Here is a 16544-nt window from a genome sequence, read left to right on the forward strand (position 1 = left end):
TATCTTCAAAAAAATGCAAAAACTTTTATTATAGTTTAACTCTAAAGAAGTAACTTGTTATTTTGTCCATGTTTTATATTTTTAAACTTTTCTGTTACTTTGCTCAACGTGCTGCAGAAGGAAGTTCTACAAAATTGAAGGGCTTAAAAGCAGGGTTGGTCATTTTGAAAGTAGCATTCCTTCAGCGCTCCGTCTACACCCGCAGGGGGGCCATGATTGGTTCATCAAATTGGTAATTGGTAATGTCAATTTTCTTTGTTCCTTTTTCAGAGCACATGAATTATTAATTTCTGTCAGGACCTAAAGAATGTCCAACCCTGCCTTTAAAGCTAATGACATACAATCTGGTTGGAAGTCATTTTAAATGATATTAAGATTACAAGATCTGGATTATTTGGTGATAATAAGCTAACATAGAAAAAAGTAAACAATCAAACTGAACAATAACAACAAAAAACTGACAAAGAGCGTAACAGATATGTTTTTTAAAAGTTCTGTTGTTTTTAATGAAAACTGTGATGTAGGGCAGGTTCACGTCTGTGTCTGCTCACACAGTGATGCACAATGTTGGAAAAATGACACTGACACCTCTCCACACAAACAAGAGTGAGTTAAAATTAAAAACAGCTGGAAGATTTTTGTGTGACACAAGATATTCTGCCTCCATTCAGTTAATCGAACCAGCTTTACAGCTTCAATGACGGTTCTGTCACAGGACTAAACATGTGGGTGTACAGTCAAAAGTCCTTTCATGTAATGATGGAGGCAGGTACGAGAGGGTCAGTTCAGAAACCATCCATCTCTTAACTACATGGTCACATCAGGAACACTTAAACTTGAATAACAGATCACCTTCATAAAATGTCTTGGATTACACTTCCTCCTCGTGGAGTGATCCTCTGTTAGACACAGTTCTACTTCACTTTGCAGTATCTCTGATATTACAAGCAAATACATGTGCACTTTCCATGCATCTTCCTCATCTCCCTCCTCCCTGAGCTGTCTGGTTACATCTTAGTGCCTTTAATTCTTGGATCAGTTGTGACAGCTCTTTGGCTGTGGCTTCTTTCTCCCTCACTGCCGCAGTTAGCATCTGGATTGCGCCGCCCTGCTGGACTGGAGATGAAACAGACAGAAGGTAATGCTTTTAGTTTTCTGTTTTGGTTTACACAAAGACATATTCTGTTTAGGTTCATAGTGATGTTTTCAAAATACCATGATTACATTGCACAGCTCGAAGTATAAAATGAATTAGAAAATGACAGATGACCGTTCAAATGGAATAAGATTTAAAGGCTTTATATGTGATTTTTCACACTTAAATATAGAAATCAAATATATCCTCTGAAAATAACTCTGTGAGTCATGACTGTCTACAATGGGTGTAACACCCGAGTCCCACTGTCTGTGATGTTTTCAGAGTTTTCAGAGTCCTATCTTCAGTTTGTTTACATCATCGGGACAGCCGGCCGGCTGGCTCATCCCCTCGGGTATAAAAGTTGTTTAATTGAGGGACTAGAGAAAAGAAGAATAACATACTGTACTCACTGCTTAACTGTGTTTCTAGATCACGCTCATTTCAGGTAAATTTACATGCAGTGTGAAGATACGAGCATAATAAAGATCGCTAGCATTAGCATGCTAACATAACAATACACCGCAAGTTGTTTTGGTTTCATGCTGGTGCTCAAGGGCGACATCTACTGGATCAAAAAATCACATATAAAGCCTTTAAGGAACAAAATGGAGCATGTGCAATGTAAAGATCGATGAAATACAAAATATCTTGAAAATATAAAGAGTGGGTAAAAAAAAAAGTGAGTATGCAATCTCACCCAAAAAGTAGAAGATGAGTAGCACTGTCAACAGAAGCAAAGTGACGATAGCACAGCCCATGGCATAAGCATGTGATGAACTTGGTGTTAGCATATCCTGTAGACGGGTCTGCCATTTTCTGCTGAGTGGACGGCCTCTTTGATTGACAGCTGCCACGTCACATGTGAAGAGATTCCCATTGGGGGAGGGTATGTAAGCAGGACGAGGAGGTCTACTTCCTGAAATGTCATATTCAAGAGTCAGTGTGTTTTGCAGTTATGTATTGGGTTAGAGTGTCATTTTGTGGCTTGTGTTTTGTGTTTTGTGTTTTGGTTACTTGGATCCTGTGTCTGCGTTGATATCTCTGTGTGTGAGTAAAAGTATGTGCATACACATTTGTGGCTGTATTAGATATGTGTGTGTACCTTTAAAGGTCACATATTATACAAAATCTAATTTACCATGTTTTTCCGACACTAATATGTGAACCTAGTCCGTCCCAATGATGAGAAAAGTCCATCCTCTCTGTCTTTAGCCTGCTCCACTTTTCACAAAACGTGTGCTCAAATAGGCCGTTTGGAGATTTTCCCTTCATGACATCACAAAGGGCAGTAACCCCTCCTCCAGGTGGGGGACACTCCCACAACTAGGTGTTAAAGCTACAGACACAGAAACAGCCTGTTCTGAGCAGGGCTGGAATAGAGGTGTACCTGTAATGCTGTATGAGGTGTCTGAGTTCCTTCACCCTGGTGCTGAATAACACTGTTTGTGTTTTTAAGTCTCTGTTTAAAGTATTTGTGTGTGTGTGTGTGTGTGTGTGTGTGTGTGTGTGTGTGTGTGTGTGTGTGTGTGTGTGTGTGTGTGTGTGTGTGTGTGTGTGTGTGTGTGTGTGTGTGTGTGTGTGTGTGTGTGTGTGTGTGTGTGTGTGTGTGTTGTGTTGTGTACCTTTTTGGCTGTGTTCGTGGTGTGTTCGGTGGAGGTCATTGATGGAGTCCACAGAATGAAGCTCGATCTCAGTCAGATCTCTTTCGCTGACCCTGTAGAATTGAGGGGTGGTCTGAGAGGATGGAGGCCTTGACATTTCCCCTCTTGAAGATGGTACTCCACTTTTTATCACCTTCTACCAGGTGAATCTAGAAGCTATATAAATTATAGTACCAAGCTACTTCTCCAGGTATCAGCTTCTTGAAGCCATTAGAAGCAGGATTTTGTTAAAACAAAAAAAACGATTTCTCAGTTAATAGAGCATAGCAGGGTCGTGTTTACCAACCAGACAAATAGCCTAAGGAATGTTCTCTACAAGATATTCACATGAATAATATGTTTACTATCACCTCTGGTTATTTATATCATAACATGTCACATAGAAGAGGCTCCTGCTGTTGATGTTAGCAATCTTTTTCATATGTTGGCCTTTCAAAAACAAGATGCAAATAAAAATGACTCATTAATGATCTGATTGATAATTTGCTTGTCAGCTTCCTTCCCTTTGCAGCTGTGAAATGTTTTTCTTCTGCTCTTTGGTCATTTATTTTCCTTATGTGATTTAATAGGACTGTAAGTTCTATCTCATCTAAGTCTCAAAAAATCAAGCTAGTGACATTTAGAGATATGTTTGGTTGTCTCTGAAACAGAAGAGAAAAGAAGGAATTAGGATATATGCTGTAAATGAAATGAATCTAGAGGAGGATGTTTCTGATGTAAAACTGTATCGTGTGAGAGGCTAACAAGATAAGTGGCTGATTTATCACCCTATTAATAGAGCTGCTTGTCAAACCCATAAAGACGCAGTGTTAGTGGAAGTTGGATCGCAGGACAAAGGACAAGACAGACTCCTATCTGATGAATAAATGTTTAACTGAATTTCCACCTGACTACTTTATTTACAGAATATCTGACTGTACACAAGATGTGGTTAGGTTTCTTTATTTGTATCTGTGGATAGATTTGGATAAAGGTACTGTGCTGCCAAATAATAATATAACCTTCATTCGGAAAAAATAAGAAAAAATCATGTTGATCTCTTTTCACTTACCTTCAGTCACCATGAATAAGAGCTGTGTTGCATCTTATGTTTCAACTGCTTTTCGTTCTGGAGCCTCAGACACAGCCACCAGTTTTCCAAAACATGTCTCCGCACCAAACGGAGCAGCAGTGAGTTAAAATAAATGTTCACACAAGTTATCCCCGAGAGCCACAAAGCAACAAAAGGAATCCAACTGAACTCAGATCGTATCAAAACTGTTTATAATTTATTCCAGTTCAATCCTTGAGTTGAAAAACAAAAGGGAACCTCCAGGTTTTTCTTCAGAGTTGAGCTCCTTATGAGCATGTGTGTCACTGAGCAACTGTAGGACGCACCCCCACCTCCACAGCCTCCCCTTGCTAAGTATGTTTGTGTGTGTCTATGTTCCAAATCGGTCTACCCTAGTTACCCCGTTAGGGGGACAGAGAGAGGAAGGCTTTTCAGTCCCCTCCACACATACTCATGCACACCCCACCCTGCAGGCCCTCAAGGTCCAAAATAGCAGCAGACACATGGGGGTATTATTAGTGTGTCAGGCCGAAGGATGTTTAGATGATCCAGCAGGAGGGCATGGTGGGTGTGTTGGGATAAACACACACACAAATACTTGTATATTAAAAAGTTAAAGGTCAGTTTATCTGACCAAAAACACCTGTTCACTTTTCAGGTGTTTTCAGAATAATGGACAGATGAGATAACATATCTTGATTTTTGATCAAGACATGATGTAAACAGTTTTTACTTATTTTTCTTTTTTACATTTTATTTAACCAGGAACCTGAACCCAGATCGTCCTGGCCAAGAAAGGCAGCTGCACATCTGAACAAGTTATAGACAAGAGAAATTAGAAACACAGATCAACATATCCTCACAGAGTCACAGAGCAGACAGGTTATCAGTCAAAGCATCTACAACTTGATGCATCTTCCTTCAATGCATTTGATCTACTTTTAAAAAGGTTCAAAGAGAGAGACACAAATCAATCTGCAGGAGCAGCTGACCTGAAACTCCTTTTCCCAATTTCAAGAGGCACTTTTTTTTTTACACATGAATAAAATTATACAAGTATAAGGGGAGCAGGTTAACTTGAGCCTGATAAATAAGGACATGCCACCGATTTTGTCTATATAGACAATGACGACCAGCCAACTCAATCATACAGAGAACAATGATGAGTTAGGAGACTGAGATTTGTTATGAACCTCAATGCTGCATGATATACAGTAAACAAAGATTCAAGCCATTGAGTAGATGCATGCATCATATAACACATCACTGTAATCAATCAGATGCATAAAAGGAGCAGCATTTTATTTTTTTATTTGCAGAAAAGCACTTATTTCTGATATAAAAACCTAGAAAACCAACTTTAACTTCTTATGATATACTAAATATGAAGATTAAAAGACAGCGAATCATCAATTAAGAATCCAAGGTATTAATAAAGATGATACAGACTCTTTCAGTTGCAAAGTACAACACTGATCTAGTTTCTCACTTAATCCTCTATGATGGTCTTGTGTTGTGCTGACTGAGTGACTTTGGATGAACTATATCCTTCTTTAGAGCAGCAAGGACTGATAGAGTTGTTCACAAACTTTTCTGCCAGGGCCCCCCTTGGCAGAAGATTTTTTTTTTTTTAAGTCTGCTCACCCTTCACCATACACATCAACATATATCTGCATACACTAAACACACTTTCAGTCACACTCTTTGCTAACAAATTCTAAATTTTTTGAATTTATCTCCAACATTTTCTGCAAAAACTAGAGACTAGCAGTTCAGTGTGTGACAAAAAACTGAAAAAAAACAACAAGTCACTTTTCAAGAGGAAGCAATTCAAAACGGTCCTGTTACATGAACCCTTCAAATGTGTGACGTCTGGTGTAGATTCATTTTCAGCCGTACATTTAACCCCTCTCACCAAATTTGCCATGCTTTGCTATAGCGGTGGCCCCCTGTTATAACTCTGGGCTCCCACTAGGGGTCCCATGATGCCCCACTTTGGGATTCACTGGATTGATAGATGTTCTCTTATGTGTGTTTTTTTTTTAAACAATCCACCCACCACTTCTCTATCAATTCTATTTATGCCTATCTATGAACATCCACATCTATTCATCTGTTGTTATTCTGCGTTATTTAATAATCACGAGATGTATAATAATATATTTATTTATATAGCACCTTTAAAAACAAATGTTTACAAAGTGCTGTGACAGACAAAGCAAATACAGCAAAACAACAACAGAACAGAGATCAACAGAGAGGGCAAAATTGTAAAAATGCAAATAAGAGGAATAATATGGAGTCAACAGGCAGGTATGGAGAGGCAGTTCAGTACAGTGAAGGAAAATTAGTAAATATAAGTCTAATGCTGAAGACTGTGTAAAGTCGAATGTCTTCTTATTACCATTTGAGTCAAAATCTGTACAGACCATCTTTCATCAAGTTAGTTGAAAATATCTTAGAAGTGGGTTCTACGTAGGCTTAAATTATTGTAGCCTATATTATGCTGTGTGTCTATGTTTGGATCGATGAGGAGTGATTTTGATGAAAATGTTTTTCTATCATATTATTTGTATAAAATTTCATTTTGTCTCAATTTTATTGTTATCTTATTAATAGCAGATATAGGGCAATGCTATAGACTCTTAACTTTTTTATGATTAAATCGGTCCCAACATAGACTGTAAAACCGCAATGGAATTGTCCCACTAACTCCATTTCCCACAAGTCTTTGCTCCTCAATCGCTGCCGCTTCATGTGTTTTTGCCCCGAAAGCAGTAAATCCACACAGAGTGGAGTCCAAAGATTTAGTAACACGGCGGAAGTGTCGCCTGTCCGGAGCCTGTGTGTGTGTGTGAGAGAGAGACTTCAGCGGGGACTCAGGCAGCATGATGTGGGCTCGGTTGCTGGTTCAGACCGGGGGTTCGGGGCTCGCGTTGCGGGCTTCCAGGGATGGTTTACTGCGGGTGTCAGGAGCTGCATGTGCGGGGAAGAGGCAGCAGAGACCGGCTTCGAGTGCAGAGGTGAGTGGAGCAGCTCAACTTTCAGCGCTGCAAGTGGTCCAAAGTGCTTTAGCATTAGCATACATTCTTATTATTATTTCACCGAGGAACTCAAGTCTGTCTGAATGAACTTCTTCATAAATAAGTTTTTAACATTTTCTAAAGTAAGGCGTGTTAGAAATGGACGTTAGAGCTGCTTTTCCCATCACATTTAAAATGCAATATTAAAGTGGCTCTGCCAATGTAACATCATGTTACAGTAGACTGCTACACAGCTGCAGTCATGTCATGCAGATGTAATATAACATCTGCTCCACCTCACTGAGCTGATTTCATTAAAACATCTTGTGACTGACTCTACAGTATACTGTCAGCTCTGTGTCGGTCACTACTCACTCAATATGAGGCTTACCTGATTACAATTATTCAGCAAGTTAATCCTTTTTTATGCCATTTGCAATTTCACTGATTGATGTGTGTGTATATCATTAACTGATATGACACAACAGGCATCAGTTTTATGACTCAACATCTTATAATCTTGCATTATCAGTCAAACATAGTAGCTCAACCACAATTTATCTTGGAGTGTTACAAAAAGGGCTGAAGAGAGAGCAAAGTCCGTGTGTGTGTGTGTGTGTGTGTGTGTGTGTGTGTGTGTGTGTGTGTGTGTGTGTGTGTGTGTGTGTGTGTGTGTGTGTGTGTGCGCGCGCGCACGCGCGCTCATACTACACCAGATGAAGAACTGCCTCCCATCTTGTCATTTATAGTAATAGGTGACTTTGGACTCAGACAGTTTTCACAAAAAGTAATTGAGTCTTATGTAAAGTGCTGACATACACTTATCACTGATAAGCCCCTGTCACTGGCTGGTTCAGAGGTCAGAGGGGCAGAAAAGAAGAGAATACAGGAGTGAATCAAGAGCAGTAAAAGAGGCCAGTGTTGTAAAAAAGTTTTTCGTTAAGTAATTTGTTTGTAATTTGTTCAGATCATTCTTGCAAAGTGTTTGAAGAGCTTATATGAATTTTGCCAAATTTGTATTAATAACTAATTAAACTACAAACATTTTGGGGCTATTCTAAAATAAATCATTTCTTTATTTTGATTCAGTGACTTCTTAAATGTAACTGAAGTCTCTTCTTGACCCCACCCCCCTGTCTCTCATCCTGCCTGCTGTAAAGACATGACTTATTAATCATTAATCGTTCTGTATTGATTATTGTTATTTATTAACATACGTTGAGAGCATTATTATTTTAGGTGTTACCTAACTAATCCTGCTACCTCTATACCCTATGTAATATCCCCACACAGAGTGCTGATTGATAGATATTGAATACATGACAAAGTCTAACATTCCTTTAACATTTTTCTTTGATTTGTTAAATGTTCCTTAACCTGTAGAAGAAGTGTGCAACTTTTCTTATAGTCTCAATTTGCACATTTGTCTGCCATGCAACTTTTTATTTTCTCAATTTTGTTATATTTTAACATCATCTCCACAATGACAACTTGATAACTTTTATTCACAAAGAAGAAACGTTCAAACTACTTCATAAGCGTAGTTCATGTTTACCTGTAGCTGTACCTCTTCCCTGTATCCCAGCTTCTGATTGATCGCGTGCAAAAATATACTTTCAAAGTCATTCTGCCAAACTGACTGTTTGACTGCAGACCAGAGTGTGAGGAGATGAACTATTTAACAAGGATGTGTTATTTCTTGATTTCTGCTGTATTTATGTGTCAAATGTCATAAGATACATCATTTCAACCAATTAGGATTTTAAAATCCAAATTGGTGGTTCTTGTATTCCCTGTGTTTATTTCTTACACTCGTTATGTTGTTTGATTTCCCTTTAGGCCGCCGTGCAGAAGACCACGCTGTTTGACTTCCACAAGGAGCAGGGGGGAAAGATGGTGGAGTTTGCAGGCTGGAGTATGCCTGTTCAGTACAAAGACAGCCACATCATCTCACACATGCACACCAGAGAGCACTGCTCCATCTTTGATGTCAGCCATATGCTGCAGGTGAGAGTGAGACAGGTGTAAACTGACACACAAATATGTACAGACACAATACATACAGCATGTACAAACTCCCAAAATCACATCCACAGACTCAGAATCCTGTTGTTTTTTCTTCCCGTCAGACCAAAGTCCATGGCAAAGACAGGGTGAAGTTCATGGAGTCTCTAGTAGTTGCAGATATTGCTGAACTCAAAGACAACCAGGTAAGTTAAAGAATGGCTTCATGTTGGTTATTAAACATGATGCAGATATAAGCAACATTAGCTTTAATGTAAAGTTGTGGCTGGCCTTCTATTCACTCTTTTTCAGCTATGTTTCTGTTTTCTGCTAACCCTTAAGAATGATGATGGATGCTTGACTGTAAAAAAAGTTATTGAATAATGTGTATCCTTATCTGTACAGTGTTACTGTGTATCCTTATCTGTGCAGAGTACAGTCCAAAACAATGAGATTAAAGACCCTAAAGTGGACCTTTGATGTTTGGGGGACTGCCACCTGGGGTCCATCACAATAGCCATTTGCACATGCAGTCCTAAACATTTATATAAAATCTCAGGCAGGCTCCCAGTGATATCGGCCTGACTTAGCTGTTCACATATGCACCTCACAGCAGGAGTGTAATCCTGTTGTATTTGGGGTGGGTTGGGGGTCTCACGAGGCGGGACTTGACGTTAAAAGAAAGATGCAGAAATGGTGGACGAAGCAACAGAGTCTGGCACTATGATGATAATTTTGGTCCTTATATAAATACAACATGTTGTTTAGTGTAGAAGAACATACTGGCAAACCAAAACGTGCACTGAGGTCGCCCCAGAGAATCTCCCTGAATACTTCCTGCTGCGTTTCCCACATCAGCTCACTTCAACTTCACATGGACATTATATAGGGGGGCTGGCAGGAAACTTTTAGGGTTCACACATGCAGGTCACCCTGACAATGTCAGGAGTTTAGTGTATGTGTGACAGCCCTATATGACTGAAACCTTTCACAAACTAGAGGTCAAGTGATCCGGATTGATTAGAGCTGACAGAGTATATGTAACTAAAGCGAAAATATTGAGCTCTGTGATAGAATCATTTTAGAGGGACATTTATATGAAGTAACAGAGTTGGTCACTTGACCAAGTAAACCTACTAAATATACACATAGACACTCTTAAACCCTTATCTCTCTCTTCTTCTTGTCCCCCAGGGAACCTTGACCCTCTTCACCAACGAGAAAGGAGGAATAATGGATGACCTCATAGTGACAAAGACAGACCAGGGCTACCTCTATGTTGTCTCTAACGCAGGCTGTGCTGACAAGGACTCTGCTCATATGAAGGTAGACATACACATAAAGTGTAGGTGGACGCGGGTGGATGTTACAATAACAGAAACTGTCTAATGTGTGTATGTGTGTGTTTCACTCATAGGCCAGACTGGCAGAGTACAAAGCAGCAGGTTATAATGTTGATCTGGAGTTCCTCGATGAAGCACTAATTGCTCTGCAGGGTAAAATCATCTTCCTCTTGTTTTACTTATTCTGTCCTTTTCTTCTTTCCTTTCCTTCTTTCCTCTCTTTTGTCGTACTTTTCTCGTTCCTCTCACCCTCTTTTTTCTTTCATACGTTAGCTCATCATTCTTTGCCTTCTTTTATTCTGTATGAACCCCTCTGCCCCCTGTTTTTGCACTTCCCAGTATTTCTTAATCATTTCATGTTTCTGTTGCACTTGAAACTCTTCTTTTAACTCCTTCCTCCCTGATTACTTTTTTAATCTGCTTTTTGAACTCCTCTATTTTATTTGAGATGATTTATGATTTGTGTTACCAGGTCCATCCATGGCTCAGGTTCTCCAGCAGGGGCTGAAGGAGGACCTCAGTAAGCTGACCTTCATGACCTCCGCCTTGGCCACTGTGTTTGGTGTTCCTGGCTGCAGGGTCACCCGCTGTGGATACACCGGAGAGGATGGGGTCGAGGTCAGAATCTCTCTCTCTCTCTGTCTCTCTCTCTTTGCTGACCCAAAGAGATCTTGACAATGCGACTGTTGGGACCTTTGTTTTCGAAACCGCCTACTATATAAAAAATGTCGGCTCTGTGACTGGCATTACCCCAGACTCACTTGAGGTTACCTTTGAGAACGAGGACCAAGCTAAAACAGGTTCTGATTTTTGAAGGCAGTATCTCACACAGCGTTTTTAACAGACTCAGAAGCTCATCAGTGAGCGACTAGTGATGCCTCAGGGTTCTCCTGAACTAATTAGAAGGTCATTTGTTGCAGCAGCGATCAGATTTATGTATTTATTTTTTAAGATACATTTTTTGTGGCTTTTTGCCTTAATTGGATAGGACAGTGGATAGAGTAGGAAACTGGGGACTATAGCCGCAACCTGACAGAGAGGTCATCTGCGCCCCGAACAGTCACATATTTTAATTTAGATTTTTGGTTGTGTCTCTGATTCATGGCTGTTCATTATGTCTCACATGGTTTCCGTAGTGTTTGTTATTATTTACGAGTTGTGTATTGAGACCGATTGTCTTCATTCTTATTTGTGTGTAAGAATTGACCAAGTGGCAAATGAGTTTCCCCCTCTGGGGATTAATACGTTTTCTAATCTAATTGAATGATTTCAGCTTTGGTAGGTCTCTTTTTATAACAACTGTCCTCCTTAAGAATCTTCTCTTTAGTTGTTACCCACTGTTATGTACCTTGTTAACACTGAAACATTATCCCAGTACTCTGGTTGTGAGGAGCCTGTTGCCTGATCATAGATGAGTTGTTTACTACAAGGATTTATCTTTTTTCACTCTCTGCTGGAGCTCAGTCGATGGCAGGATGTATGTGGGAAGGTTTTTCTTTAACAGAGGGAATGTGGGAGTTTGCTTTTATGTCTTTGACTTTTTCTTTCACATGAACACTCTCTCTTGACTCACTCCATCTTTAGACTCTATGAAAATGTAGACCTCTGCCAAAAGGAGATGCTAATTAGTCAGATCTCTTTACATACTGAAGCAAAGAAATTGGCTTCTTAAATATAGTAGGTACAGATGTAATTATTACACTTAATTATACATAACGTCTTTAATGGGTTCTTTAATGTGGGTATGTTAATGAAGCAGCAACCTCCAGTGTTGAAAAATGATTGAAGTGCCAAAAACTCTGTTCTTCGAGGCTGGTTCCAGGAGCCCAAGAAGTCACATACACACACAGCTAAGAATGACTGTTTTTACAGCAGAAATGAACACATTTACAGCCTGGTACAAAAAACGATATAAGTCTGATTAGCTGTCATCATGGGCACACACTGTACGGGAGGTTTCAATGCATCCATTTGGATTTTATGAAGGATTAGTGTTTTTCACAATAAGGCGTGTGACTGAACTGATTAACAGCTGTGTAGCTGTTTGTGAGGAGGCTTGAAACTCGGTTAGGCTGAGACAGGATTTCCAGTGTGGCTGCTGCTACCGCCGATGAGCCTCCAGAGCCTCTGGAGCCTCCGGAGCCCCCTGCCTCCAAAAATTTGTGTATAATTCCATTACTGATGTGGTAAAATATGCTGTTAACTGTAATTGAACCACCCAAATGGAGACCCATCTCTACAGTCTGTATGCTTCTCTGCGTTTCAGATCTCTGTCCCTCGGCTCAGAGTGGTGGAGCTGACGGAGAAGCTGCTGGCAAACAGTGAGGTGAAGCTGGCCGGTCTGGGTGCCAGGGACAGTCTGCGGCTGGAGGCGGGGCTTTGTCTCTATGGAAATGACATAGATGAGACCACCACGCCTGTGGAGGCCACCCTCGTCTGGACCATTGGTGAGATCAGAGTGTTCATTACAAAGTATTTAGATTATTTTTTTGAACCAGATTGGGTTTTGGTTTTTTGGTACTTTCTTTTTATTGATATTTTCAGAGTAAAACAAGACAAAAGAAAAGAACGGAATAAAAAAAGGAAAGAAAAGAAAAAAGGTAACATGGGCCATACATTAGTCAAAATACACAAATCAGGGTTTTTCAATTAAGAAGAGTTACATTCCGTACAGTACATATTCCATTTCTTCCAGACTTTTATATATTGGTCAAACTTTAGCCTTAATGAGAAGGTCAGTCTCTCCATGCAGTGTATTTATTTGATTATTGCTAACCAATCATCCTTTGATGGGGGGTTTGCCTGCAGCCATGTGATTGCTTTCTTAGCTGCAATCAGAAGGACTTTGTACAGATATTGATTGTCTGACATGAACCAGATTAGGTTTTGAAGAAGGCCATTTGTGAAAAGATGAGGTCATGAGTTTTAATCAACTCAATTGTTAATGTTTTTTTAAGTTGGGAGTTAGATAAGAAAATTGTGATCAACCCAACTTCTTTAACTGCAGCTGACATGCGCTTAGCTTAGCATTAGATAAAGACTTGAGATAGGGGGGAAAAGCTGTCCTGGCTGTGCCAAAGTAGAATGAAAAAATGGTTTACCAGATCAGCTATAGCTCACTAATAAACATTTGACAAATAACATCTACCAACTGTTTGTAGAGTTCTGTTAGCTAGACAATTTTTTGTCAGCATCAATTGGGAGGCACGTATCAAAGACCATTAAAGAAAAAGTCTGGAAAATAACCAACTGTAAAATGGCTATTTGTCCCCTTTCTTTTCTATAAACAGCTTTAAAAAATGTGACAGATTGTGAACACCACATGTGTCATTCACAGCAATTTGTGTTAAAGTAGATGCAATTGATTTTAATTATGAAAATAATATATCAAATGTATTTAAATATGTGCATCTTTGTAGGTTTATTAACATGTAGATAATAATAGTAGGAGCTCAATCGGCTAAATGAGCTTCAGCTTTGTTATTTATAATTCCTTGTTTAGTATTTTTGTCAGCAACTTAATTTTGTGCTAACACTTATTTGTCTCTTCACATGCAGGAAAGCGCCGGCGTCAAAACAAGGACTTCCCCGGTGCTGACATCATCGTACCTCAAATCAAAGCCAAAACAGCCAGGAAGAGAGTGGGCCTGGTGTCTACCGGCCCTCCTGTCAGACAACATACACCCATCCTCAGCTCTGACGGAAAGGTTATAGGTAAGAAAGCAAATGCTGTGGGAGAGGTGGACAGGACAGAGCTGTGGGACCTCTGCATATAAAACAAGAAGGGTGAAGAAATCAATCACTGCTGGAGTAAATGTGAAATCAAATAAAACAGTATTTCTATGAAAATGATTTTAAACATTCGGTTCGTCAGCTCCCTCAATGATGCCAAAAACATGAATTATGAAAGCCAGGATTTATATTCCCTCTGCTTGCCTGTGTGATCTATTGTACTTCCCCTGGGGGTCGCCAAAGTCTGACATTTTAAACCCTACACATTATTTGGTGATTGAATGATTAAAGAAGTGCATTAATGTAATATCAGGCCAAACATTTAGTTAAATTACAATTCATTTTTTTCTGAGGGGAAACATTTATTTTATTGTATATAGAAGTGTTTCATTTGTATTTGTTGATGTTCTATTTAGGTGAGGTGACGAGCGGCTGCCCCTCTCCCTGCCTCAAAAAGAATGTTGCCATGGGTTACGTGGATGCAGCATTCGCTAAGAATGGAACAGCCATCCAGGTGGAGGTCCGGAAAAAGGCAGTGCCCGCCACCGTCAGCAAGATGCCCTTTGTCCCCACCAACTACTATTCTGCATAAGAAGGACATACACACAGATAAACTGCCAGTCCACCCACTCACATTCAAGTACAAACACTCTGTGTGTGCGTGGACCATTCCTCCACTTTGTCCCATATTCACCAGTGCTGCCCCCTTTCTGTTAACCTCCGCCATGTAACAATAATGTGACACAGGAGGTCTTCTGAGAGAAGAGAATCTACGTTTATACAACAAGCAAACTGTCACTTTAAAAACAGTCAGCACACTACACTAACATAGCTTCACCTTTGTTTCAGTGTCTATGAAATTCATTACAACCAGTCATTTCTGTGTGATGATACAGGCTGAGGTGCTCTGTTTACTCAGTTCATTGAGAGGGATCTATATTTCTTTTTTCTTTTTTTCTTTTATTTTAATTTGTAGGTTCATTAGACGTTAGCTCCTACATCAATCTACCAAACTGAACGTTTAGTTAGAACTATGTGGACTCATTAACCATAGTATTTTGATTAACTGAAGTTGTAGAGTATAGGTTTTACTAATAAAACTTGGAATGGTTTACTTTGTCACTGTTGGACCAAAACAAAGACTTTCCAAATGGGTTTCCACATGGTTTTATACGTCTGCATTTTAGGTCTTTTTTTTATACTAGAGAAAAATCCTACATTATTTTGTTATTACTAAACAGCTTGACCAAGAGACACACAATAGAAGCTTATAATGATCAGTGCAACAACAACAAAAACAAAAGTATGCCTATGAACAAAATGATCAAAGTGTGAGGAATTTGTATCTTTGGTTTTTTATATCAAATATTCAAATTCTCATTAGGAGGAATATTCAGAGTTACATTACACATTACATGTGGTACAATGATATCTTTCCTTAATAATCTTTTTCTATGCTCATTATCTGTGTTCTGTCTGGAACATAATGAAATGTGATTTCTTTATTAAACAACGTCTTTGGTATTTCTAATGTCTATATTTATAACAGAAATACATAATTATAACATAATACTACTGATTCATACCTTGAAAGTGCACTTAGTACAACACTGTGGATTTTCATGTTTAACTGAATTGTTCTTAAAACACTATGAATAAAATGTTTATTGACTAAAAACGTTTTTGTATCATTTTTTTTTTTACACTGATTTAAAAAAAAAATAAGATTGCATTCGTGTTTCTAAACTCGATTGTTCTCTTTATATAACTGAGCAGATAATCCCATTATCTCTTTGGCTCCCATGAAAGAGTTCAGAGGGGTCCCGAGATACAGAACAGGATAAGACTAACAAGGACGACAGAGTTCTGTAAAAGATCTGCACAAATTTGCTATTCCCTCAGTGATTAGTAAGGTAATTAATCATTATTTGAATTGTCTGAAATTAATGTGAAAGTAGACATTTTAGTGAGCATTTGTTTTGTTATTTAATCAAAACAATCAATGTCAAATGATGCTTTTGAAATGATGCAGATGTGGTAGTTAAAGAATACAAATGCATCGTTTGTGATTAAAATTCAGTGTTAGTTTCAGCTGAGACATTAAAATGTGAATATTAATGACCTCCATGAACTCCAGTTTCTAGCAATACTACCTACAATATAACTTATAAGTGCCTTATAAGGGAACGTCTCTCCACGAGTGGGCGTGGCTTCGGCGCATTCTATGGACACGCCCACAGCATCCCAGAGGAGAGAGAACAGCTACATTTTTCATGATTTTGAAGCTTCATTTTATAAACTTTTACGTTTTTTTCATTGCTGAAATTTGGCCTGGTGGTTAATAACACATTCTTCTTTTGTATAAAAAACTAAAAAACATTTTTTTTTTTTGGTTTACAGGGACTTTAATGTTCAAAAGACACCGACAAATCAATGTGAGCGTTGTATATGCATGTGGCAGACATAGACATACAGTATGTATACATATGTATTTGTATATACTGTATATATAAAGGTATATGCAAGCAGAGGCAAAGTAATCAGAACGTTTCCGGTTTAAGCCACGCCCACGACACATCTGCAGCCTCTAGC

General features: G+C 39.0%; 2 protein-coding genes across 3 annotated transcripts; one reads left to right on the top strand and one right to left on the bottom strand.

The window, feature by feature from the left end:
• Positions 1-476: 476 nt before the first annotated feature.
• si:dkey-20d21.12 (uncharacterized protein LOC556245 homolog) lies at positions 477-3377 on the bottom strand. The gene is made up of 3 exons (XM_061056641.1): positions 2761-3377; positions 1836-2054; positions 477-1116 (listed from the first exon to the last, which is right to left on the bottom strand). Exons 1-3 carry the CDS (start codon positions 2894-2896, stop codon positions 980-982), a joined length of 492 nt encoding a protein of 163 aa, XP_060912624.1. The 5' UTR covers positions 2897-3377; the 3' UTR covers positions 477-979.
• A 3298-nt stretch (positions 3378-6675) lies between these two features.
• On the top strand, positions 6676-14578 carry amt (aminomethyltransferase). 2 transcript variants are annotated; one of them, XM_061058247.1, is made up of 9 exons: positions 6704-6873; positions 8713-8880; positions 9003-9083; positions 10072-10203; positions 10295-10373; positions 10693-10838; positions 12487-12667; positions 13779-13934; positions 14369-14578. In XM_061058247.1, the coding sequence occupies exons 1-9, from the start codon at positions 6739-6741 to the stop codon at positions 14542-14544; spliced, it is 1254 nt and encodes a 417-aa protein (XP_060914230.1). In that variant the 5' UTR covers positions 6704-6738; the 3' UTR covers positions 14545-14578. The 2 variants fall into 2 exon arrangements, with proteins under 2 accessions (XP_060914232.1, XP_060914230.1); XM_061058249.1 differs by lacking the exon at positions 14369-14578 and having other exon boundaries at positions 6676-6873; positions 12487-12723; positions 13104-13847.
• The last annotated feature ends 1966 nt before the right edge of the window (positions 14579-16544 follow it).

Source organism: Labrus mixtus, chromosome 15 (assembly GCF_963584025.1).
Source record: "Labrus mixtus chromosome 15, fLabMix1.1, whole genome shotgun sequence".
Taxonomy (NCBI): domain Eukaryota; kingdom Metazoa; phylum Chordata; class Actinopteri; order Labriformes; family Labridae; genus Labrus; species Labrus mixtus.